This window comes from Melanerpes formicivorus, unplaced genomic scaffold (assembly GCF_026170545.1).
Source record: "Melanerpes formicivorus ecotype bairdi unplaced genomic scaffold, bMelFor1.0.p_v2 SCAF_47, whole genome shotgun sequence".
NCBI classification, from domain to species: domain Eukaryota; kingdom Metazoa; phylum Chordata; class Aves; order Piciformes; family Picidae; genus Melanerpes; species Melanerpes formicivorus.
The window spans coordinates 4,545,224-4,571,549 of NW_027142399.1; the positions used below are offsets into that span (position 1 = coordinate 4,545,224).

The window sequence follows — 26,326 nt, forward strand, 5'->3', positions numbered from 1 at the left end:
ATCAGAAGCAGATTGGTAGTGATGGTGGGACTCTTTGGTGGTGCTCTTTGTTCCTTGACTCTACAGTGAGCTTGCATAACCCAGGAGATGAGCACAGAGAGCAGGGAGAGAGCAGAAGGAGTGATAGGCACCTCATGGTGTGACATGAGGCCCCTGAACAGTACCAGCATGGGGCAAGGGAAGAGGATCAAAGGCTTTGACACATGTCCCAAGTAAGAGAGGAGCTCTTGCCCCAGTGGGGATGCGGGGACAGGAGCTTTCTGCATGTCAGGGCCAGGATGGCATGGAAGGAGGGAGCCAGCCAGCCCAGTCCTGCTGGAGCCATCCCTTTGGCAGCTGTGCTTTAGAGGAGAAAGTGTCAAGAAAGTGTCTCTGGGGTGCTCAGAGCAGCAGCAGGCAGGCAGGGTGGCTCTTCCTTTCTGGACCTTTCTTCTAAGAGACCTGATAGGATTTGGGAACCACTTACCTTTTGCTGGGGTCACTTGAAGGGGACAGCAGAAGTGTCCCTGATGTATGAAGTTGTGATAGTTCATCATCACGATGCCAGGATGGAGCTGTTCCCTGTGTCTCTGGCATCACTACTCAGTGCCTGGCCCCCACTGCTCTCCCATTCTATTATATGGTGATTCCTGGCGGCCTTCCCATCCTAGGACATATGGCTGAGGGATGTCAGCCTTAGGATTTCCCTAAGGAAGTGGAGACCCTAAGGAAGTGGAGACTCTCTTCTGCTTGGTGGTCACACAAGCAGCAAGCTGCAACAAACAGAGCAGGTGCCCAGGGAAAATCAGGCAGCAGCCATCTCCTGACTTGTGCCCAAGCAGGTCAGTGAGGGGTTTGGTCCCAAAGTCTTGTGGCATCTGGTTCCATGTTAGAGGAGCTTGTTGAATGGTTCCTCCTGGTTGATGGGGTAGACATCCCCTTGGGAGCAGGAAGTGCAACCTGTCACCCCACCCTTGGACTTTTAGGGTGAGATGGTAGCTGTGCCAGGTAGATACTGAAGTTTGTGGCTTCTGTGCCCAGTCCTCGCAATCTTTGTCCCCTGATGAAGGCATTTTGTCCATGTCACACCATCAGATTGAGTTAGGAGCATGTCATCTGCAGGGCTGTCCCATGTGTGAGGGTAGGCTGAGTCGTTGTGGTGAGAGTTGTTACGAGACAGTGGAGAAGATGCTGGGAATGGCTCAGTGACAGAAAGGAGGCTGCTGGTTGTTCTGCTCTGCTGAGCACAGGTGAGCGATGAGAGCAGAGCTGGTCCTTACCCCACAGGGGCTACATCAGCAGGTGTGCACCGGAGGCAGGCGGCACCCAAGACCCATCAGCGGAGCCAGTTCCAAGGGGAGGTGCATGGGAGGGGGCGGGAGTCGAGTTGAACAGCAGCAGGACTCTGGCTGAAAACCTCGAAGTGTCACCATCCAGGGGTTGATGGAAAGAGGCTCCAGACGTTGTGTGAGGCTACGGGAGAGACGGAGACCCCCGGGGGCTTGGGAGCCGTCTGGGCTCGGTGCGCCGGGCGCCACCTCCCTGCCCGGGGGCGCGCAGGGGTCTGCGAAGCAAAGCCCCGAGGGTACAAAGTTCGTCAAACTTTATTGATACACTGCACAATCACAACCATCTCTTATTCTTGCCGAATTAGAAAAGGTTACAACTACAATGTAACATGCACAATCTCAGGTAGTAGAGCCACCCTTGGAATACAATGATCGACGGAAACTGCAGACCGGCCGGCGCGGCCGCGGGCACGACAGACCCGAGAGCAGCGCACCCCCTTCCCTCAAGCCCCGGGTGCCCGGCCGCCCCCCGGGCATCCAAACGGGGGTTCGCCTCCCTGCCGAGCCACGGCAGGGCCGGCCTCAGACAGCCAACACGTTCCTCACAATGGCACGTTACATGGCACGAGAAAAGTTGAGCGCCGTCCCGGCGGAGGAGGGCAAGGGAGCAGAGTAGACCCGGGGGAGGAGAAGGACAGGCGGGGGCAGGTCCGGTGCCAGGTCTGCTGGCTGCAGTGCGCGGCAATGCCCCCACTCTCCAATACACCACAGCCTGTGGCCCCGTGTGTTCAGGGCTAGATCAGTGTTTCTGCCATGAGGAGAGAGGAATCTAGGGCTGGCACGGGGAGATGGTGGGGTGGAGGGGAGGCACAGACCAGGCAAGGTTTGGAGGCAAGGAGTCTCCCACGCCCCAAGGGTACTTTTGGAGCAGGCACAAGGGGAAAGATGTGTGTGTGTCCCTGTGCTGGCTGAAGACAGTGGCATTCCCGCTCTGTAACGGTGCCCAGGGCCACTGGGATTGCTGCTGGTGCCTCCTTTCCGGGATGCCAGTGGAGAAGGGGTGCAGCAGCACCTCAGGGACCACAAGCCATGGACTTGCCCGGATCCCCACCAGTCAGGTAAGCCAGCGTGCCAGGCCTGTGCCAGAGCAGCCCTCCACCTCGAGTCATGAGTTTTGTGTCAGTCAGCTGTGGTACATGTTGGTTGAACATCCAGGATGAGGGGGCAGTAGTGTCCACAGAGATTTTGTAGCTGTAACTTCTTATTGTGACAGCCTTGTGAGCTTCAGTGCCAGTCCCAGGTGCCTCATTGAGTGCAGGGATGAGGAAGGGTCATGGCTGCATAGAGGATGGGGTGATGCACGTTGTGGCCTTGTGGGCAGGGGATGTTTTGTTTTCTATCTTGTGCGCCAAGGACCATCGCCCCCAGGTTCCTCACAGCCACAGAACACAGGACAGCAGGGCAAGGAGGTTTTGGCAGCAGCAGAACTGGCATGGGAAGGGTGGTGTGTGAGGGGCCACAGCTATTAAGCCATCACGCTTATGAAGAGAGGAGGATGGGGGCAAGGCACAGGGAGGCGTTGGGTGGAGACAAGGGAATGCTTTATGTGCTTGCTCAGTGTGTCGCTGTAGAGTCGAGTTTCCCTGTGACAAGCACAGGGTCTGGCACTGTGCACGACTTTCCAGGAGGAGAACAGGGGGGTCTGTCCCTGGAGAGTGGCCCCAGAGCATTCCTGGGCAGACATGGAGCATCAGGAAGCCTCGGGGCTTCTGCCACAGAACTAGTGAGAGAGAACATTGCACAGGGTGCCGTTGGGCATGCAGTTCTCTGCGTAGGAAGATGCTGTGGCTGCTGCTGTGGTGAGCAGCAGGGAAGGGGGCAGAAGCTCCCAGGGTGTCTGGAGGAAGCAGAGAGTAGAGTCTGAGCCCTCTTCTGGAGGGCTGAATGCATCAAAGTCTCCTGGGACAGGGGCATGTGGCAGGTGTGAGAAAAGGCAAAGCCTTGGACATTGCAGCTCAGGGTTGGCTTGTGTGTTTTTTCTGCCCCTTGAGGAGGCAGAGATGCTTGGCTGAACAGTATGGGCAGCTCATGCCAAGAGATGGACCAGCAAGGCATGGAGTGGTCAAGGTGCAGACCTTGAGGCCAGGAGCGTGCAGAACCGTCCCCTCTGGGTGTGTGCAGATGGCCATGAGTATCAGAGCCATAGCAAAAGGGGCCTTGTCACCTGGAGTTTTGGTGGTGTTGCGTCATTCAGTGCCTCTGCCCAGTGTTGGTGGTGCTGTGCTTTTGATGTGCAGGTCAGAAAGTGCTTGGAAAACCAGCCTGGAGAACTCTCGGTGACAAGTGCCGTCAGCGCATCAGGGCAAGAGCCAAAGAGACATTAGAGGGGCAGCAGCAGAGCAGAAGGGGGTCCGGAGTGAGGAGGGGCGATGGCCCAGCTACCCAATGTGTTGAGCAGAGGCAGCTCAGTGTCCAGGCTGGTGAGAAGGCTCTTGTCCACCTAAGGGCTACTGGTGTTCTGCAGGTCCTCACATTCCTGGGAGAGCAGCCTCGTGTTGTCAGGAAGGGTGTGATGGTGTTTGGGAAGGTGGGATCTGATGTGAGCTGGGATCAAGAGCAGCAGGAGGTCCGTGCCCCTTGAAGGATAACCAGTTGTGTTGGGGTGACCCCCTCAGAAAGGGTGTGGGAGCAGAGGCGAGGCCAGGTGACAGGGGTCAGCGACATCGGGAGTGCTTCGGAAGGAGCTTTGGCGGCGAGAACTGACATTCAGGACCAAGAGGGCTGAAGGCAGAGCCGGGGGGGCTTCAACCTTGGGGTCTTTTTGGGCATAGGCGGCTTAGCAAGATGATGTGAGACGGATATCCCCGGCCATGGCTCCGGGTGGCACCTGCTCCCGCAGCCCCACGCCCCCTGACGCTGGAGACGAGGTGGGCGCGGGGGAGCCCCGTCCGCGCCGGGCCGCATCCCCGTGGCGGCGGCGGCGGGCGGCAGTCTGGTGGCACGTGGTGGGGTCTGTACAGCGTAACCGGCGGCGAGAAGGATCCCGGCGCCGGGGAGAGACGGGGCCGTCCTCGGACGCTCGACGATGACGCCGGTCCTCCGGTGCATCGCCCGTCCGACGGAGAGGAGTCCCCGGGCGGCGGGGCGGGCCGAGCCCGCGGCGGGGGAGAGGCGCGCTGGGGCCTCCCGGGACCCTCCCCTCCCTTATCAAAAGTCGAGGAGGAGGCGAGCGAGGAGGGCAGCCCAGAGGCAAAGGCCGGCGGCTGCCCGGGATGCTGCGTTGCCGCCGTCGTGCACCGCTCCGGGGCCTGGGGAGGGGAGAGAAGAAGACGAAGGATTAAGGAACCTTAGTATCTCTCCTTGTGTTGTGCCATATCCCTCATAAGCTAACTACCCTTCCCTCTGCTGTTGTCTCTCTGCCCATCTCCCTGTGCCCCTCTCCCTGTCTCTCTGTGCCCTCTCCCTATCTCTTGGAGCCGTTGGTGATGTTCATCTCTCTGTTTGCCACAGAGACACACCACAGGGTCATGCCACCTTCCTCAATAGCAGCTGTCCAGTCCACTGTTCCTCAAACACTTTCCTGCCCAGGAAGCAGAGGTGACCAACACAAATCACCTCACTACCCCTATCAACACCTAAACCCACCCAGCTTGCTGCTGCTGAGACAAAACAACAGCACAAGACCCCCCAAAAAAGCCCCAAAGCATGCACCCAAAATGTCTGCACACACAGCCTGGGCTCCTCTTCAGCCCTGCACTCCAGCAAAACTCACAGCTTGGTCAGGACCCTCTTCTTCACCCATGTGAAGAAAATCTTTCATAGAAACAAACTCCACTGCACCCACACACCTGAGCCCATGAGTGCCATCTCCACCACCAACTGCCTGTTGGTGGCAATGAGCCAACGTGGATTGCATCATTTGATGCATCTTCCTCCCTCTGTAGGACCTTGCTGCTACAATCTCACACCATTTGGTACCTCAACATGCTGAGATTAAATAAAGCCAGCTCTGTTCCACCTCCCTCACCTCCTCCACTTCTTCCTCCTTCACCTGATCATAGGATGTTAGGGGTTGGAAGGGGGAATATGATCGAGTCCAACCCCCACCCAGAGAAGGATCCAGCACAGGTCATACAGGAACACATCCAGATGGGTCTTGGAAGTCTACAGAGGAGGAGACTCCACGACCTCTCTGGGCAGGCTGTTCCAGGGCTCTGTGACCCTCACAGTGAAAAAGTTCCTCCTCATGTTGAGGTGGAACCTCCTGTGCTGTATTTTATACCCCTTGCCCCTGGTCCTATCCCAGGGTGCAACTGAGCAGAGCCTGTCCCCTTCCTCTTGACCCCCAGACCTCAGGTATTTATAGACATTGATCAGATCCCCTCTCAGTCTTCTCCTTTCCAGATTAAACAGCCCCAGGGCTCTCAGCCTCTCCTCACAGGGCAGCGTTCCAGTCCCTTAATCATCCTGGTAGCTCTCCGTTGGACTCTCTCCAGCAGATCCCTGTCCCTCCTGAACCGGGGAGCCCAGAACTGGATGCAAGACTCCAGGTGAGGTCTCACCAGGGCAGAGTAGAAGGGGAGGAGAACCTCCCTCCTTCTCCTCTTCCTTCTTCTGACAATACCTTGCCACAAAGCCACAGGGCACCTACCATACAGGATGATGCTGGCGTTGGTGTTGCCCAGCTTGTTGGTGGCCACGCATGTGTAGTTGCCATAGTCCTTCTCTGAGACGTTGAAGAAGGTCAGCGTTGACAGGCGGCCCTTGCTCTCGATCCTCACGCCCTCCAGCCCATTTGCTAACCTGCAGGTCAATATGGCCACCAGCCATCAGATCATTGTCACACTGGCACTCTAGCACATATTTTGCCCCCTCTCCAGACAGTCCCTCCTGTCTCACCAGCAAACAGCATCATATATCCACATCTTCCCTCAGCAGACTCCCCATATCCCACTGAGACAAGTACTCAATGCCCACCATCCCATAATCTGACTCCCCACCTGACCCACACCACCCTTGTTAGCTCCCAGAAGCCACGGCAACCATCCCCAGAAGGAGCAACCCTGGGACCTCCTTGGGCCTTAATCACAGAATCATGACTCATAAAATCACAGAATCATAGAATCAAGCAGGTTGAAAAAGACCTCAGAGATCATCCAGCCCAACCTGTCACGCAATACCTCCTGACTAACATCAAACACTTGGACCCATCAGCTACTTAAGAGGAGGCTGGAGTGAGGTGGGGGTTGCTCTCCCCATTATCAGTTGAGAGAAGGAGAGGAAATGGCTTAAAATTGCGCGAGGGGAGGTTTAGGTTGGAGCTGAGGAACAATTTCTTTGCTGCAAGAGTGGTCAGGGATTGGAACAGGGGTTCCAAGGAGGTGGTGGAGTCCCCATCCCTGGAGGTGTTCCAGAAACACGTGGCCATGGCACTTGGGGACACAGTTTAGTGGCCATGGTGGTGTTAGGTTGTTGGTTGGACTCAAGGATCTTAGAAGGCTTTTCCAGACAAAACAATTCTATAGATCTGAGCTTCTGGAAATGACTCCATCCCAGCTTCCCTTCACACAAGGCTCCCAGCCACCACTTTCCTCTTCACCCCATCACCCTCCAGCCCCAAACCTGCCATGATTGTGTCCCAGCTTGCCCCACCACACCCTGGTCATGGGATACAGGGTGGGGCCTCAGTGACCTCTCACCTGGTGTCCTCCTTGAACCACTGAAACTCTGCCACGGGGACAGCCGAGGCCTCGCACTGCAGGATGCCCTTCTGGCCCACTGAGGCACCTGTGTTCTTGGCATTGGAGATGTATGGTGGGTCTGCAGAGACATCACACCATGTCACACTGTGCTCCACCCCCACCCACCCCTCCCTGGCCTCCCCTCTCCCTCGCACTCACAGTTGACAGTGACTTTGACTTTCCGCACGTCGGGCATGGCCACGTCGTTGACGGCGCTGCACTCGTACTCCCCGGACTGCTCCCGCGTGATGCCTGTGATCTCCAGGTACTCGTCCTCACTCACAAAGCCCTGCCCTGGGGGATGTCCCAAACATGTGGCACCGTCACCCTTCATCCAGGAAACCTGGGACATCACCTAACACGCATCCTCACCCCCACGCCAGGGCACATCGCAGGCCCATAGGCTCCACCACCAACATCAATGGAACCATGGGTCGCCTTTGTGCCACCTCCTGCGCCTCCATGGGAGCATCTGCCCGTGCTGCACAGGCCAGGAGAGACTTCTCCTCAGAGCCAGGCAGCTCCTTCCCCAAGCCCTGGGGCTGGTCTCACCTTTGCCGGAGAGGTGCCGCCATGTGACGGTGGGCTCCGGTCTGCCGAAGGCCAGGCACATGAGGGTCACGCTGCTGCCCTCGTTCACCGTGATGTCCGAGGAGATGTTGACGATCTGGGGGGGGACTGCAAGACAGCACAAAGAGAAAGGCCACCATCAGCACACTGCCTTGCCAGACATGCCGCCTGCCCACCCCTGGGAAGCAGCAGCCACAAGACACACCCCATCCCTGGGCACCAGCAACCGTCCTGTCGCCCTGGCCAGATGCCAACCACCCCTCCCCAACTGAAACTGAGCACAGACCAAGGGTGCTGAGAGATCTCCTCAACAGTTACTCAGACCCCCAAAACTGTGTCATGTTGTTGCCCTCAGCAAGGCTGATGCTGGAGCATGCTAATGAAAGCTGTTTACATTACTGAGCACTCCACACCAGACACAGGGATTTATATCACTCTATCCTCAGATCCTCCAACAACCTGGCAGGCTCCACACCCATTAATACCCCCAACCCTGGCACACACTGATTTAAACTCCCCCCTACCCAAGACCACTTCATGTTGCTCTGGCTGGTGGGCATAGACCCCAAAAGTGTTTGTGGCCTAGAAAGCAAATGAAGGCATGAGAAACCATCCACTCCAAAGTAATCACCACTCCTACAGTGCCACAAAGGATGCCCTTTGCCCCCTCCCCAAGCACATAATGTGCCAAGAGCCTCAGCTCACGTGCCCAACCCTTGTACCAAGAGTTCTCCTGTAGCATCACATGGTCAAGAAAAGCCCATGAGGGCTGCCAGGGATTTCTCTCACCCCCGGGGACCATCCCAGCCCTGTTCATTGTCCAAACTGCCCAAACTGGTTGGATAGGGAAAGGCTGACCAGGGTGGCTAGGACAGACTGGCCAGACTGGGTAAGGATAGAGGGACGCCCAGTGGGGCACCAGTAGGGCCACAGCTACACCCTGAGGAGCTCAGCCTGAGCTTCCTATAACCATCAAGCTCTGAGCACCACTAGCCTTTAAACCCCCAATACTCCAAGAGATCATTTTGCTCCTGGACAGGCTCCTGGATGCAGGCAGATGATCAGCTTTCCCACCCCTGTTCTCCTGGCATCCTCTTTGCCTGGCACAGGAGAGATGTCATGAAGGGATGAGCCATGGCAAAGACCAACAATACACTGCTGTCTCCACAGCCTGTTGGGCTCTGCAAGGCAGTAAATTTCTCAGCAACCTGACACATTAATACAGAAGTGGAGACTGTGAGAGCAGAGGGAGGTTGTCTGAGTCCTTCAGGGCAAAGCAGCAATCCGAACATGAGAAGTGGGTGCTGACAGCTGCTGGAAAATGTAGGTAATGCTCAGCGCATGGCCAGCTGGACACAGAACTGGTGAGGCTGCACTTGGCACTGGTGAGGCCACACCTCAAAGACAAAGTTCAATTTTTTAGGCACCTCAGTCCAAGAAGGGTATTGAAGTGCTGGAAGGTGTCCTGGGAAGGGCAACAAAACTGGGGAAGGAGAATAGGAGCTCTGGAGAACAGGGCTGGTGAGAAGCAGCTGAGGGAATTTGGGTTATTCGCTCTGGAGAAGAGGAGGCTGAGGGGAAACCTCCTTGCTTTCTACAACTCCCTGAAAGGAGAATGGAATAAGGTGGAGGTTGGTCTCTTTGCCCTAGTATCAGGAGGAGAGAAAATGGCTTGAATTTGTGCCAGGGGAGGTTTAGGCTGGGGATGAGGAACGATTTCTTTGCTGCAAGAGTGGTCAGGCATTGGAATGTGCTGCCCAGGGAGGTGGTGGAGTTCTCATACCTGGAGGTGCCATGGCACTTTGGGACATGCTTTAGTGGCCATGGTGGTGTTGGGTTGATAGTTGGACTGGAAGGTCTTAGAGGCCTTTTCCAACCCAAACAGTTCTATGATTCTATGGTTCTATGTCTGTCACTCTCTCAGGACATCTCCCTTGGCCCTGAGGCTGCTGCCAGAATGAGGGTGAGATGCTCACCTTCCAGAGATGGGGGCGGGGCAAAGCAATTCTGCATCACAAAGTCTCCTCCCCCCTTACTCACAGTCCTGCACTCATTGCAAAGCCAACAGCTACAAGCAAATTAAACACAAGCTTCATCCCGAGGAAGTGAGGAGCAGCATGACCTCACCAGAGCTGCAAGCCACACATGGATGATTTTGTCCACCCCATGTAATATTAATCACTGGCAAGTTAATGCAGAATGGTCGGCAGACCCCAAAATACATCTGTGCTGTAATTTCTTGTTTGTTTGGAAAGCTGGAGAGAGAAATTGGATGTGAAAGAGATGCCACTAAATTCAATAACAATAAGCCTGTGATTTATCTCCTTCCACTGCTGCTCGAGACCCAACCTGCCTGCTTCACACTCTCCATGGGTGCCGGATTCCGCCACGATGCCACCCCTCCCTTCGTGTCCCAAAGTGGGGGCTGCAAACAGCCCCATGGGGTGGCCTTCCCTCAGTGATCATAGATTCATAGAATGGTAGTGGAAGGAACCTCCAGAGATCCCCCTGCCAAAGCAGGATCACCCTGGGCAGGTCACAGAGGAACACGAGCAGATGGATCTTGAAAGTCTCCAGAGAAGGAAACTCCACAACTACTCTGGGCAATACCATAGGGATGACACCATATCCTGTGATGCCAAATGTCATGCTCAGGATATCCCTCCCAAGCACAGCCAACCTGGAACCCTGGTTACCAGCACCAGCATTGCCTATGCTGCTGCTCCATAGCTGGTCCATCTGGGGACAAAACTAAAGAGCTCAGATCATAGTATCACCAAGGTTGCAAAAGACCTCCAAGATCACCAAGTCCATCCCTCTAACCAACACCTTTGTGAGCACCAGACCCTGTCCCAGAGTGCCATGGCCACACATTTCTTGAACACCTCCAGGGACAGTGACTCTACCACCTCTCTGAGCAGCCTGTTCCAATGCCTGACCACTCTTGCAGGGCAGAAACTGTTCCTTGCAAGCTAGCACTGCTCACCCAGGTGTGAGGAGGGATGGGCCCCGTCTTGCCAGTGAGGACACCTCATCCATGCTAAACCATGCAGGAAGGGTACTCAGCACTGGTTAGGCCACACCTTGAGTCCTGGATCCAGTTCTGAGCCCCTCAATTTAAGAAGGACATTGAGACTCTTGAATGTGTCCAGAGAAGGACAACAAGGCTGGGGAGAGGACTCGAGTACAAGCCCTATGAGGAGAGGCTGAGAGAGCTGGGGTTGTTTAGCCTGGAGAAGAGGAGGCTCAGGGGAGACCTTATTGATGTCTACAACTACCTGAAGGGAGGTTGTAGCCGGGAGGGGGTTGGTCTCTTCTCCCAGGCAAGCAGCACCAGAACAAGAGGACACAGTCTGAAGCTGTGCCAGGGGAAGTTTAGGCTGGAGGTGAGGAGAAAGTTCTTCCCAGAGAGAGTTGTTAGCCATTGGAATGTGCTGCTCAGGGAGGTGGTGGAGTCCCCATCCCTGGAGGTGTTCAAGAGGGGACTGGACGTGGCACTTGGTGCCATGGTTTAGTAGTCATGAGGGGTTGGGTGACAGGTTGGATTTGATGATCTTTGAGGTCTTTTCCAACCTTGTTGATTCTATGATTCTAAGGGGCAGCAGGTTGGCAATCCCTGCGTGCTCAGTGCCTCCATGTGATGCTGACGCACAGCACCACGCGCAGCTGACTCATCCCCTGGCTGCTCCCCGCTGCCGATCCCTGCCGGAGCCCAGCCGCTCGCTGCCGTGGCCCTGCTCTATTTTTAGCAGCTGGATCATTACTGCTGCACGCCTCAGAGCAAAGAGCTGCCAACACGTGTGACCGATGTTCCTCCTCCCCATCATTAGCTCCTCATCCATTAGATCCTCATCCTTGCTACAGCTTTCATAAGGTGAGATGATCGATGGAGATCTATGGGCTCCTCCATCCACCAGACAACAGCTGCTTGCCTGTGTCTGCTTGCCAGACAGGCCCTCATAGGGTTGTCCCTGCTCACAAAAGGGGACTTGTCTCCTTTGGTACTCAGCAGGGAGGTGTTAGCCTCCACAGACACCATGCAGCCGTGCTCCAACCCTGGTTCCTGACTTCCTACCCCCTCTTGCACACCTCCTGTTTTGGTGAGATGCAGCATTCACTCTGCTCCTTCAGGTCCCCAGCTGCACCCCTGCCCTCTGATGGCTGAAACACCTACCAGAGCTTCCACCACCTCCCTTTCTGGCTGCCTACAGTCCCACATTCCAGCCTCTGGCTCTGTGTGAGCCTCTCCAGCACCGGCAGGATGGAGCTGTCAGAGGTGTCACCGCACAAGCACTCATTAGCGTACAGAAAGTCAGCACAAAGAAGGCAAATCTGCTGAAAGCTCACATTTTGCTTGTGCTGTGCATCTCCTTTACAGATGAGAAGCACAGCAGGATGATGGCCACAGCCTCTGGCCTGATTCTGCATTTCAATATCTGAAGGGGACCTACAGGAAGGCTGGGGAGGGACTGTTTCCAAGGACTTGTAGGGCAGGACTAGGGGCAATGGTTAGAGACTAGAGCAGGGTTAGACTTAGGCCTGGATGTTAGGAGGAAGTTCTTCACAATGAGGGCAATGAACTACTGGAACAGGTTGCCCAGAGGGGTGGTGGAGGCCACATCCTTGGAGACACTCAAGGTGAAGCTTGATGGGGTCATTAGCAACTTGCTTTAATTAAAGATTCATAAATTTATAGAATGGTTTGGTTTAGAAGGGACCTTAAAGATCATCTAGCTCCAACCCCCTGCCAGGGGACAGGGACACCTTCTACAGCACCAGGTTGATCACTGCAGGGAGGTTGTTAATGATGAACTTAAAGGGTCCCTTCCAAACCAATGCATTTTGTGATATGTCTTCCCCAAAACTGCTCCTCTTTGGGGCTCATCCCGTTAAAGAAGAATGGAATGGAATGGAATGGAATGGAATGGAATGGAATGGAATGGAATGGAATGGAATGGGATGGGATGGGATGGGATGGGATGGGATGGGATGGGATGGGATAGCATAGAATAGAATAGAATAGAATAGAATAGAATAGAACAGGTTGGAAGAGACTCTCAAGATCATCGTGTCCAACTTATCATCCAACACCACCTAATCAGCTAAACCATGCAACCAAGCACCCTATCAAGTCTCCTCCTGATCACCTCCAGTGATGGTGACTCCACCACCTCCCTGAGCAGCACATTCCAATGGGCAATCCCTCTCTCTGTGTAAAACTTCCTCCTAACCTCCAGCCTAAACCTCCCCTGGTGCAGCCTGAGGCTGTGTCCTCTTATTCTAGTACTATTTGCCTGGGAGAAGAGACCAACCTCAGCCTGTCTACAACCTCCCTTAAGGTAGTTGTAGAGAGCAAGAAGGTCACCCCTGAGTCTCCTCTTCTCCAGGCTAAGCAACAAGCAGCACCCACGTGCCATCTCCCAGCTGGGGAGCACCTGCTGCCAAACAGAAATGGATGTGCATCCCATCCCTGCATCCAGCTCACATTTGGATTCAGGCTGCAGGGGGGACAGCCGCGAGGATACTCCTGCAAACCCTATGTGAACACACCTTGACATCCCATCTAGGCTGCAGGAGAAGTGAAAGGAGCAGGAGGAGATGACAGCAGAGGTTTTTAACAAAGTGTTGCTTCTCACCTCACAGATCCTCATCTCTGATCGAAGCTGGCCTGATGACAGCCCAATCCAAGAGGCTCGTCAGAGCTGATTTTATCGAGATAATGGATTGAGCACAGCCGACAGCCACAGCTTGGTCAGCAGCAGGATCCCTGTCAGCTTCCCCAGCCGGGCGAGCGGTGCGCAACGGAGCTGCTGCTAAGGGCACTCCACAGGTGCTTTGCTTCAGGGGAAATCTTTATTTTCCCCTTCTCTGGGTCTTAACACAGTCTCAAGCTGTGCCAGGGGAAGTTTAGGCTGGAGGTGAGGAGAAAGTTCTTCACAGAGAGAGTTGTTGGCCATGGGAATGTGCTGCCCAGGGAGGTGGTGGAGTCCCCATCCCTGGAGGTGTTCAAGAGGGGATTGGATGTGGCACTTGGTGCCATGGTTTAGTTAGTTATGAGGTGTTGGGTGACAGGTTGGACTCGATGTTGGATGTGGCACCTGGAGCCATGGTTTAGTTGTCAGGAGGTGTTAGGTATTGGGTAATAGGTTGGATCTCTGAGGTCTTTTCCAACCTGGTTGATTCTATGATTCTATGATTCTACCCTTGAGGTCTCTTCCAACCTTACTGATTCTGCGATTCGATGATTAACTGTTCCTTTTTCACAACCTCTCCCTGGCAAAGCACACTTTGGGCAACCCTTTCACAGGCAGGGCTGGTACCACACCTGTTTCTAATCCACCCTCTCTGCCACACAGATGAGAGTGCCATCAGCAGTGAGGCTGCACCTGGGTTCAGTTTTGGGCTCCTCACTCCAAGAATGACACTGAGGGGCTAGAGCAGGTCCAGAGAAGGGTAACAAAGCTGGGGAAGGGTCTGGAGAACAAGGCTGAGGAGGAGCATCTGAGGAAACTGGAGTTTAGTCTGGAGAAGAGCAGGCTGAGGGAAAACTGTTGGGGAAGGTCCAGAGGAGGCCCACAAAGATGACCCCAGGGCTGCTATGGGGACAGGCTGAGAGAGTTAGGGTTGTTCAGCCTGGAGAAGAGATGGTTCTGGGAAGACCTTGTAGCAGCCATCCAGTACCTGAAGGGAGCTACAAGAAAGCTAGGCAGGGAGTGTTTAAAAGGCCTAGGAGTGCAAGGACAAGGAGGTATGGTTGGACGCTAGAGCAGCATAGATTTCGATTGACCATTAGAAGTTCTTTGCTATGGGGGTGGTGAAACACTTGGAAGAGGTTGCCCAGAGAATCTGTGGATGCCTCTGAAAGTGTTTAAGACCAGGCTGGATGAGGCCTTGAGCAACCTGGTTTAGTGGGAGGTGTCCCTGCCCATGGCAGGGGTATTGGAACTAGATGATCTTTAAGGTGGTCCCTTCCAATTCAAGCCATTGTATGATTCTATGCCTGACATTAGGGGAGCCAGCATGGACCCTTCCATCCAAGCAAAGCCAAACCCCGGCTGCATTAGGGACACGAAACAATGCACAAATCAATCAGGGGCATCACGCACCCAGGCAGCATCTCCTGACTGCTTGCTGTGCATCCTTTTTTCACCAGGTTTTCACCCCGAGCTGGGGAAAGCAATAAAACAAGAACTGGCAGTGTTTTACCTACTGTGTAACCACCTGTCAGTAAATTTATGAACAATTAGGAAGTGAGAGTGCTTCCCAGGGAGCTATTTGCACGCACGCTAAAACGTTCTTTCTGTTCAGAACTGTAATGGGGGAAACAACTTCCCCAGTGCTCCCCCTGCTTGCCCATTTTCCCTTCTTTTTTTTTTCCTCCCTTTTTCTTTTTCTTCAGTAATTAATCAGCTGCCACCATGCTTTTGTTTCGTCAGCTCCCGGTCCTTAAGGCATATCCCAGTGCCTCCAACCGCTCCGCTCCCACTGGCTCCCTTTCAGAGCAGGCACAGAGGAGATCTTCTTGCTCTCTGCAACTACCTGAAGGGAGGTTGTAGCCAGGTGGAGGTTGGTCATAGTAGTATCATAGTAGCAGTCAGGGTTGGAATGGACCACAAGGATCAGTTAGTTCCAACCCCACTGCCATGGGCAGGGACACCCCACACTAGATCAGGCTAGCCAGAGCCTCAGCCAGCCTGGGCTTAAACACCTCCAGGGATGGGGCCCCAACCACCTCCCTGGACAACCCATTCCAGGGCTTCACCACTCTCATGGGGAAGAACTTCCTCCTCACTTCCAGCCTGAATCTCCCCACCTTCAGCTTCATTCCATTCCCCCTAGTCCTATCACTACCTGAGATCCTGAGAAGTCCCTCCCCAGCCTTCTTGTAGGCCCCCTTCAGATACTGGAAGGCCACAATTAGGTCACCTTGGAGCCTTCTCCCAGGCAAGGTCTCTTCTCCCAGGCAAGCGTCACCAGAAGAAGAGGGGACAGTCTCAAGTTGTGCCAGGGGAGGTTTAGGCTGGAGGTTAGGAAGAAGTTCTTCCCAGCAAGAGAGATTTGCCATTGGAATGTGCTGCCCAGGGAGGTGGTGGTGTCACCATCACTGGCGGTGTTTAGGAAGAGCCTGGATGAGGCACTTGGTGCCATGGTTTAGTTGATCAGATGGTGTTGGGTGATAGGTTGGACTTGATGATCTTAAAGGTCTTTTCCAACCTGGTCTATTCTATTCTATTCTAGTCTAGTCTAGTCTAGTGTAGTCCAGTCCAGTCTAATTCTGTTCTATTCTATTCTATTCTATTCTATTCTATTCTATTCTATTCTATTCTATTCTATTCTATTCTATTCTATTCTACTCTACTCTACTCTACTCTACAGAGCAGAGTAGAGTAGAAGGAGACTGAGGCTGCTCTCTGGATGTTCTCCATCCCATCCCTTCTCCATAGAAGTCTGGAGTGACCTCCAGAGATCATCGAGTCCAACCCCCTCACCCCCAAAGCAGTGTCACCTAGGGCAGGTCACACAGGAACACATCCAGGTGGGGCTTGAAATTCTCCATAAGGAGTCTGCTCCAGGGCTCCAGCACCCTCACAATAAAGATTTTCTTTTCTCATGTTGAGGTGGAACTTCCTGTGCTCCAGTTTGTGTCTGTTGCCCCTTGTCCTGTCACAGGACACCACTGAAAAGTGCCTGGCCCCTTCTTGCCATCCACCCTTCAGATATTTATAAACATTCATAAGGTCTCCTTTCAGCCTTTTCTTCTCCAGGCTAAACAGACCCAGGTCTCTCAACCTTTCCTCATCAGACAGATGTTCCAGGCCCTTCATCATCCTTGCAGGCTCTGTTTAACACTCCCTAGTATATTCCTGTCCCTATTAAACTAGGGAGCCCAGAACTGGACACACTACTCCAGATGTGGTCTCTTTAGTGCAGAGCAGAGGGGAAGGAGAACCTCCCTTGACCTGATGGCCATGTACCATTGGCCTTCTTGGCCACAAGAGCACATTGTTGTCCCATGGGCAACTTCCTGTCCACCAAGACTCCAATGTCCTTCTCCATGGAGCTGCTTTTCAGGAGGTCAACCCCTGCTCTGTACTGGAGCTCTGTTTAACACTCCCTAGTATATACCTGTGCCTCTTTAACTAGGGAGCTCAGAACTGGACACACTACTCCAGATGTGGTCTCATTAGTGCAGAGCAGAGGGGAAGGAGTATCCCTCTTGACCTGATGGCCATGTATCACTGGCCTTCTTGGCCACAAGAGCACATTGATGTCCCATGGACAACTTCCTGTCCACCAAGACTCCAATGTCCTTCACCATGGAGCTGCTTTTCAGGAGGTCAGCCCCTGCTCTGTACTGGAGCTCTGTTTAACACTCCCTAGTATATACCTGTCCCTCTTTAAGTAGGGAGCCCAGAACTGGACACACTACTACACTACTCCAGATGTGGTCTCATTAGTGCAGAGCAGAGGGGAAGGAGTATCCCTCTTGACCTGATGGCCATGTACCACTGGCCTTCTTGGCCACAAGAGCACATTGCTGTCCCATGGACAACTTCCTGTCCACCAAGACTCCAGTGTCCTTCACTATGGAGCTGCTTTTCAGGAGGCCAACCCCTGCTCTGTACTGGAGCTCTGTTTAACACTCCCTAGTATATTCCTGTGCCTCTCTAACTGAGGAGCCCAGAACTGGACACACTACTCCAGATGTGGTCTCATTAGTGCAGAGCAGAGGGGAAGGAGTACCTCTCTTGACCTGACGGCCATGTACCACTGGCCTTCTTGGCCACAAGAGCACATTGCTGTCCCATGGATGGCTCCAATGTCCTTTTCCAAGGAGCTGCTTTTCAGGAGGTCAACCCCTGCTCTGCCCTGGAACATGAGTGCTGTTCCTCTCCAGGTGAGTTCCGGGATTCCAAGGAGGCGCCGCCGCGCGTGCCCCGGCATCACCCTCTGCCTGTGCCAGCTGGCGGCGGAGCCCGCAGTAATGACCAGTTAGCAACCACGTTCAGCTCAATTAATTTATATTTGTGTTTTGCAAAAGGCAAAGTTGGCTGGCTGCAGTATTGATTCTGTGTCTCTGTGTTCAATCGGGTTTTAATTGTGCGACTGCGGGGCCCAGCCTCCCCTCCTAGCAACCCGGCCATAAATCTGCCGGCCAGTCGCAGGCAACAGTAAATGTCTCTTAGTGCTGTTATTAATATGTCTCGTGGATTGGCTCATTGCAGCAGCCCTTAACAAGGGGTTGTAAGAGCATGGATGGCAGGGAGCCAGAAGGGCTTTTGTCTCCCTCTTCCTCTTCTCTTCAGCAACTGCCTTGTGTGGAGGGCGCGGATGCGTTCGGGGTGCTCGGGGCCCTCCTGTGTGTTTTGGGGAGGGTTAGGACTGCAGGGAAAATTGGTGTTGAATCTTGTGCAAGAAGGTGGACTGCCTCATCCTGCTCTTGGAGGGAAAACTTCTGTACTGTGAGGGTGCTGGAGCCCTGGAGTGCACTGCCCAGGGAGGCTGTGGACTTTCTAGCCCCATCTGATGCATTCCTGTATGGCCTGCCTTGGGTGATCCTACTTTGGGAAGGAGTTTGAGCTCAGTAATCTCCAACCCCTGGTATTCTATGATTCTGTAGTTCTATGAACTGTTGAGTTTAGAAGAGACCTGTGGGATCATCAAGTCCAGCTGCTTCTCACACTAGTGGAAAACTTCTCCCAGCACACTTAGGGACACTTCACCACCAGACAGTCTCTCTGGATGCAAACTATCTGTGGCCTTCACCCACCCTGAGCCTGGTGAGTGCCTGGGTTTTTGGGACCCACTCTGAAGAGGAACTGAACAGAGTGGATGCTGAGCACCACTGCTGACTCACAGAATCATAGAATCAGGGTTGGAAGGGACCACAAGGATCAGTTAGTTCCAAACCCCCCTGCCATAGGCAGGAACACCTCACACTAGATCAGCCTGGCCACAGCCTCATCCAGCCTGGGCTTAAACACCTCCAGGGCTGGGGCCTCAACCACCTCCCTGCACAACCCATTCCAGGGCTTCACCACTCTCATGGGGAAGAATTTCCTCCTCCCCTCCAGCCTGAATCTCCCCACCTCCAGCTTCATTCCATTTCCCCTAGTCCTATCACTGCCTGAGATCCTGAGCAGTCCCTCCCCAGCCTTCCTGTAGCCCCCTTCAGATCCTGGAAGGCCACAATGAGGTCACCTGGGAGCCTTCTTTTCTCCAGACTGAACAGCCCCAACTCTTTCAGTCTGTCCTCAATCACAGAATGCATCAGGTTGGAAGACACCCTCAAAGGTCATCTTGTCCAACTCCTCTTCAGTGAGCAGGGACATCTCCAACTAGATCAGGTTGCTTAGGGCCCCAGCAAAAGCTCACTCCATCAGGGCTCATCAGGTGTAAAGCACTGGGGTACTTCACTGGTGTTGGCTGGCTGGATTAGCACGATTAGAGAGCAGACAGGATAAACAGATTAAACTTCACAGACAGTTAACATGCAGCTCAGAAAGGGGGGAGAGGGAGAAGCCCACAGAAGGAGGATTGAGGGATAGTCCTTACATACCTCTGCTCCCCTCATCCTGAGGCAAGCACTCCCTTCATCCCCCTAACCCAATGTGAATGGCTCCCTGAGACACTCCCACCTAGACTGGGTGGAAAAACTTGTTGGAAGGGGAGGCTACAAACAAACACAGCCTCCCCCAAATGAACAGGATGCATAGAGACAGAGAGATCTGCATTGGGGGCTTCCTGGAGACATGTTGAGGCTGAGAAATGTTTCAGATTTGCTCATTGCAAAATCAATACCCATCAGCTGTTGGAAATTAAAGGAAAGATTAGGTCCTGGTTTTATACGCTCTTTATTGTATTCCAAGAGCTTTCTACTTGGCCAGATAAATCTTCTTTAAGAGGATTAGGAAACTTTCATTATCTTTATCTAACCTGAACTAACACTAACTCTGAAAAATTAATCTAGAGGCCGGACAAAAGCCGGTAGCCGGTGCAAAGCCACAAGGATCCGGAGGCAGCATCCACCGGCATCTTACGGGCAGCTCTGATCTACCAGCACCCAGATGTCCCTTCCAGAGCAGCCTCAGGAACGCTGCTCTGCAGTCCAAGAGCAGCACCTACACCAACATGCTCGTCAGTGCCAAAAGCCCCTGTCTCCCAACACCATGGAGGCTCATGCCATTGGAATTCACTCCTCTGCCATGCCTGGCAGCACTTTGCTTTCAGCTCTCCCTAAGCCTCCTAGAATAGAATAGAATAGAATAGAATAGAATAGAATAGAATAGAATAGAATAGAATAGAATAGAATAATGGAATGGAATGGAATGGAATGGAATGGAATGGAATGGAATGGAATGGAATGGAATGGAATGGAATGGAATGGAATGGAATGGAATGAATAGAATAGAATAGAATAGACCAGACCAGACCAGACCAGACCAGGTTGGAAGAGACCTTCAAGATCACCGGGTCCAACCTGTTATCCAACACCATCTAATCAACTAAACCATGGCACCAAGCACCCTATCAAGTCTCCTCCTGAACACCTCCAGTGATGGTGACTCGACCACCTCCCTGGACAGCACATTCCAATGGGCAATCACTCTCTCTGTGTAGAATTTCTTCCTAACCTCCAGCCTAAACCTCCCCTGGTACAGCTTGAGACTGCGTCCTCTTGTTCTGGTGCTGCTTGCCTGGGAGAAGAGACCAACCCCCACCTGGCTACAACCTCCCTTCAGGTAGTTGTAGAGAGCAATAAGGTCACCCCTGAGCCTCTTCTGCTCCAGGCTAAGCAGACCCAGCTCCCTCAGCCTCTCCTCATAGGGCTTGTGTTCCAAACCCCTCCCCAGCTTTGTTGCCCTTCTCTGGACACCTTCCAGCAACTCAACATCTTTCCTAAACTGAGGGGCCCAGAACTGGACACTGGACTCAAGGTGTGGCCTAACCAGTGCAGTGTACAGGGGCATAATGACCTCCCTGCTCCTGCTGGCCACACCATTCCTGATACAGGCCAGGATGCCACTGGCCTTGTTGGCTGCCTGGGCACCCTGCTGGCTCGTGTTTAGCCTACTATCAACTAGCACCCCCAGGTCCCTCTCTGCTGGCCGCTCTCCAGCCACTCTGACCCTGAGCACCTACTAACAGTTCCCCAGCTCTGCAAGCCAAGCATTGTGGTCCCAAGTGGTAGAGATGGGTCGAATCCACAGAAAGAACAGATTAGGAGGGAGAAGGAAGAGCATGCCAGGCCCAGCTTCAGTTCTCTGGTGTCTGCTGACCCATGGAGTCATAGAATCATGGAATCATAACATCATAGAATCATAGAAGTATGGGAATATAGAATAATTAAATCATAGAATGATGGAGTCACACTAAGGCTGAGACTATGCAAGTCCAGCTCCTCCCTCCACCTGTAAGCCCCTGCTCATACTCCTGTCCTGATGCCACTCAGTCTTCAAGGCAATGGATGTTGGCCTGAGCCCTCAATCCCCATCAATAACAGTCTCTCCAAACCCTTCACAAGCCCAGACATCCTTCTATATAGAATCATAGAATCATAAATTGTGTGCAAAGACCTCTAAGATCATTGAGTCCAACTGTCAACATAATACTGCCATGTCCATCAAACCATATCCCAAAGTGCCAAGCCCACACATTCCTTGAACACCTCCAGGGATTCTGACTCCACCACCTCCCTGGGCAGCCTGTTCCAATGCCTGAGCAAACACATCAAACCTTCAGTTTGGCAACAGTACATTACAGAATCACAGAATTTTAGGGGCTGGAAGGGAGCTCAAAAAGTCATCCAGTCCAACTCCCCCTGCCAGAGCAGGATCACCTAGAGCAGATCACAGGGTAATGCGTCCAGGCGGGATTTGAACACCTACAGAGAGGGAGAGTATTAGAACCTACCTTGCACGATGAGGTGGACACGTGAAGTCTTGGGGTGATTGTCTGTCTGCACGGAGCAGGTGTAGGGGCCCTCATCATACACATCCACGTTGTGTATCTTGATGCTGTACTGGGTCTTGGTGTTGGAGACGATGACCACGCGGTTGTCTATAGACCACTTGTCATTGCCAGCGTACAGGATGGTGCTGCGGTTCAACCAGGCGACCCGCGTCACCCGGTCATCCACGGTACACCTGAGGAGGAACACACACAGGCTCACAGTCCCGGAACAGAAGGCACAGCAAGGCTTCTGGATCCCAAAAAGGGGGCGAGAGTGGGATAGGATCTGCAGTGCTGGCTCCCCATCTTGCATAGCATCACCACTGGCGGGGAGTCAAGGCTGGGTTAATGTAACACTGAATCACACAGAATCACAGAATCACCAAGGTCAGAAGAGACCTCAAAGACCATCAAGCCCAACCTGTCACCACAGACCTCATGACTAAACCATGGCACCAAGTGCCACATTCAATCCCCTCTTGAACACCTCCAGGGATGGTGACTCCACCACCTCCCTGGGCAGCACATTCCAACAGCTAACAACTCTCTCTGGGAAGAACTTTCTCCTCACTTTGAGCCTAAACTTCCCCTGGCACAGCTTGAGACTGTGTCCTCTTGTTCTGGTGCTGGTTGCTTGAGAGAAGAGACCAACCCCCTCCTGGCTACAACCACCCTTCAGGTAGTTGTAGACAGCAATAAGGTCTCCCCTGAGCTTCCTCTTCTCCAAGCTAAACAATCCCAGCTCCCTGCTACCATATCGTAGAAGCATGGAGGCATAGAAGCACAGAATTGTGGAGACATAGAATCATGAAATCGTGGAATCATGGAATCATAGCATCATAGAATCATAGAGGCATGGAATCATAGAATAATGAGATCATAGAATCATAGAGGCATGGAATCATGAAGTCATGGAATCATGGAATCACAGCAGCATAGAATCATAGAGTCATAGAAACATAGAATGATGGAATCATAGAATCACAGAGTCATAGAATCATGGAATCACAGCAGCATGGAATCATAGAATCATACAGTCATAGAATCATAGAGTGATGGAATCATAGATTCATGGAATCATAGAATGTTAGGGAGGGATAGAGATCATCAAATCCAACCCTCCTGCCAAAGAAGGATCACCCAGGGCAGGTCACACAGGAATGCATCCAGGCAAGCTTTGGAAGTCTCCAGAAGCTCCAAAACCTCTCTGGACAGCCTGCTCCAGGGTTCCAGCACCCTCACTGTAAGGAAGTTTCTCCTCATGTTTAAGGTGGAACTTCCTGTGTTCCAGCAAATTTCAGTTGTTCCTTGTTTTGTTACTGGGCACTGTCAAAAAGAGCCTGGCACCTTCATCTTGACCCCCACCCCTCAGATATTTATAGACATTGATCAGATCCCCTCTCAGCCTTCTCTTCTCCAGACTGAACAGCCCCAGGTCATAGATGTTCAAGTCCCTTATTCATCCTGTTAGTTCTAATTTGGGCTCTCTGTGGTAGTTCCCCCCAGTAGTGTGGACCATGGCTGGGCTACACTGCCATCCCATGCCCCCAGTCACTCGAGACTTCACAGAACCACTGAATTCATCAGAATAAGAACATAAAATCCAACAATCTTTTTGCTTTCTCTTTTTTTTTAAAGCTCTCTTTTTTATTTTTTGTAATTGTTTAATACAGAGCCGAGGACCCAGGGAGGGAAATCCGATCACACTCAGCACAGACACTTCCTGCGCTCGCTCATCTCCGCCGCTCCCCCCCACCCCCTCGCCCCCCCTCCACCCGCGCCCTCGCTGCACGCTGAGAATTTCAGATGAAGCTGTAAAATTTGCTGACAGTTGTGCTCCTCGGCACAGCCCTCAAGCCATCCCCGGGGTGATATACGCACCCGCTGCCGGGGAGAGGGCCCGCGGCACAGGCGCGGGGAGAGGGGAGGGAGCCGCACAGCCGGAGACGGCAGAGAGGAGAAGGGAACATTTGGATAAGCAGCTGTAAATCCAACAAGTGCCTTGAAAACACAACGTGGTCGTTGCCATTATTTATTTCCCTGCCTGGCTCCCACCCTCCCTGCTTTGAGGCGGGGGCTCGGCAGCTCTGCTCCACGCCGCAGACTTGCGCTTGGCAAAGAACAGAGGGAGGGGGAGGAAAGGGAATTAAAATGTTCCTGGAGAACATGGCTTTTTCATTGCCTTTGATAGATTTTTTCCCAATATATTTACTTGTGGCCTTCTCTGGCACCTGCAGCAAAACCACCCAGCGTTTGGCTAAATTAAGAGCTTGGCATTTCTCGTGAGCTTCGCCTTTCCCACCCTAGGACCCAAGGGGAGCATGAAAACAAACTGGGAAAACCGAGCGCGGCGCAGGCTGGTGCCGGCAATGGCAGCGCTGCTGCAGCTCCGTGCGGCTGAGATCTTAGCAAAAGGCACCTCCAGTCAATCAGGAAACGCGTGCGAGTCCCTCTCCACACGCCTGTAAATTCCAGGATGGGCTGTGAGCTGTCCCCGTCCCCATCCCCTCCGCTGCAGAGGCTTTGGGGGTGTTATATGTCTCCCTTGCCGGGACCGCAGAGTGTCACCTCGATCGAGGTTATTAATCGGGCAGAGGGAAGGGGCGACACTCGGCACGTCGGAGGGTCCCCCGGGGTGCTCGGTTCAGAGGAATGAGCCATATATCCTCCTGCAAACGAGTCATTTTCCCCTTGCAGGAGCTGTACGTCTCCGCCAGCCACATCCCGTATGGATGCTGGGAAAGACGGATGGCTCTCCGCGCCCGCTGCCGCTCTGCCGGCTCGGCTCCGGCGGACCGAGGCGGCCCCGTGCCGGCGCACGGCGGCGTCCTTGTCGGGGAGCCGAGCCTTTCCTTCGCTCAAATTAACTGGGGGAGAGCTAAGCGCAGCCGAGTTAAGTTCAGCCCTGGGGGATTCCAGTCTAGTGGACTATTACTGCTGTCTCACTTCATTATAATGAATAATAAAGAGATACTTACACACGGCTTCTGTAAATTATTCATTGCGTGCACCGCCAAAATCAGGGCAGCAATATGTAAAACAGACAACGTGCGTGTCTGTGCGCACAGAAATAACCAGACTACAGCCCTGCCAGCTCCTCTTGGGTCCCCTCATTAGGGGTGAAGCACAAGGACTTGGGTTTGAAGTGACAGGGATGAGGAGCTCGTGTCGTTACCAGGCACGTTTCCCTGTTGTTGCTCAGCTCTGGCTGGTGCGTACCAGGGGTGTTTCCCAGGGAGGTGTGGGGCTAAGTCAGGACCCCTTACAATGAGGATCACTTGTTCTGTGTTTACAGATCGGATTTATGGCTCAGAACCCACCTGGACAAGTTCATAGGGATGCCCATAACACAGATATGCTCATGGAAGGAAAGGCAAGGACAGCATCACCCTCTCTTTTCTGTAGTGGCTGGTGACCCCCAAAATCGCTCCAAGTAAATGAGCAGGACAACTTCAAGATGTAGTCCAAGAGCAAGGAGGCAAAGGCTCCTTCTTCCCATCCCTCAGGCTCGCTTTTCAGCAATAGCTGATATGGGACCAAGACCCTTCCTGCACCTCCTAGAAATGTGCCAGAGCAACCACCAGCAGCTCCATCCATCAGCAACCACCACGAAACACCATCCATCAGCTGTCACAGAGAACACCTTTCCAGCCAATCTTGCCTTCCCACCACAAGTTCTCTGGGATTTGGTGCTTCGAAGGCAAATGTTGACCAACACCCCAGTGCAAGGAACATCCTGCCAGGTTCTCTACACAACGCAGAAAGTGATCTGTTACCCACTAGGCTGCCTGCACTCCCTTGGCTGCCGAGCTGTCTTTGCTAGCTCTTCCCATTGACCAGGATTATGATAATGTCCCCAGTAAGCAAACAGGTAAAGAGACTTCTGCAAAGCGTTTAGATAAAGCAGACAAGCTCTGACAAAGCTGGATAATAAAGCGGGCCAGAAGGTTTTCCCTTGAAGGGATCTAATTAAGAACAAAGACAAACCCCCATTAACAGTCTCCTGAAGGCACCGTATCCATCTCCAGAAGAAACCCTGCCTCCTGAGTCCAGAAGGGACAAAAGACAATAAAGCACCTGTCAGACAGGAGGGAAATAAACCCATCCTGGAGAAAACCCAGCAGCAAGGCAGTGGGAATATCTCAGAACTGATATTATCAGTCGAGCCTCTGGCACCCAACCCACCCCAGCTCCCCCATGCAGCCCTTTCTCATGCAATGTGACCCATCCTGTCTGCAAACCACTTAGACTCTCACTGCATTCAAGCGGAGACTTTTACTGCCTTCGGGCCTTTGGCCGCCTCCCGCTGTGACCGCTCTGCACCACAGCAGCTTGCTGGGATGTCGGCCTTCACCTGAGCTCCCGCCCCACAACTCGCCCACCGACACGCAGGGTCTGTCGGGCAGTGAACCCGACCGCAGCAGCACGGCAAGATGCATGAGGGAGGGAGCGGGGGGCAGCGCCGCTGCGCCGCTTTCCCTCTAATTGCCCCTATTCCTCATCCTGAAATGCTAATTTTGAGGTTTGCCGAGGAGTTCTTTCACTTAGTGTCACCAATACAGATAACTCCACCGATGTGCTCTTTGCATTCAGCGGCACAAAGCGACCATTTCCCTCCTCCCGGACCTATTAAGAGAGATCCCTGCCTCGCTCCCGCAGCAGGCTTCTGCCCAGACCCATCAATGACACTGACAGCACTTCTCCAACAGAAGGAACACGACATAACACTCCCTGCCTTCATCCCTCGCCTCATGAACCTTCCCTGCACTGCTGACTTGGCCAGGCATGGGGGCC

General features: G+C 53.3%; 1 protein-coding gene across 4 annotated transcripts in view; it reads right to left on the bottom strand.

The window, feature by feature from the left end:
- Positions 1-1,567: 1,567 nt before the first annotated feature.
- Positions 1,568-26,326, bottom strand: part of LOC137452008 (opioid-binding protein/cell adhesion molecule homolog) — a 441,101-nt gene continuing 416,342 nt past the window's right edge. For all 4 annotated transcript variants that reach the window (XM_068160056.1, XM_068160059.1, XM_068160055.1 and 1 more), the window contains 6 exons: positions 21,494-21,726; positions 7,562-7,687; positions 7,169-7,303; positions 6,968-7,088; positions 5,920-6,071; positions 1,568-4,576 (listed from right to left, as the gene is read on the bottom strand). In XM_068160056.1, coding sequence (XP_068016157.1) covers positions 4,476-4,576; positions 5,920-6,071; positions 6,968-7,088; positions 7,169-7,303; positions 7,562-7,687; positions 21,494-21,726 — 868 coding nt within the window. In that variant the 3' untranslated portion in view covers positions 1,568-4,475. The remainder of the gene's footprint in view (positions 4,577-5,919; positions 6,072-6,967; positions 7,089-7,168; positions 7,304-7,561; positions 7,688-21,493; positions 21,727-26,326) is intronic.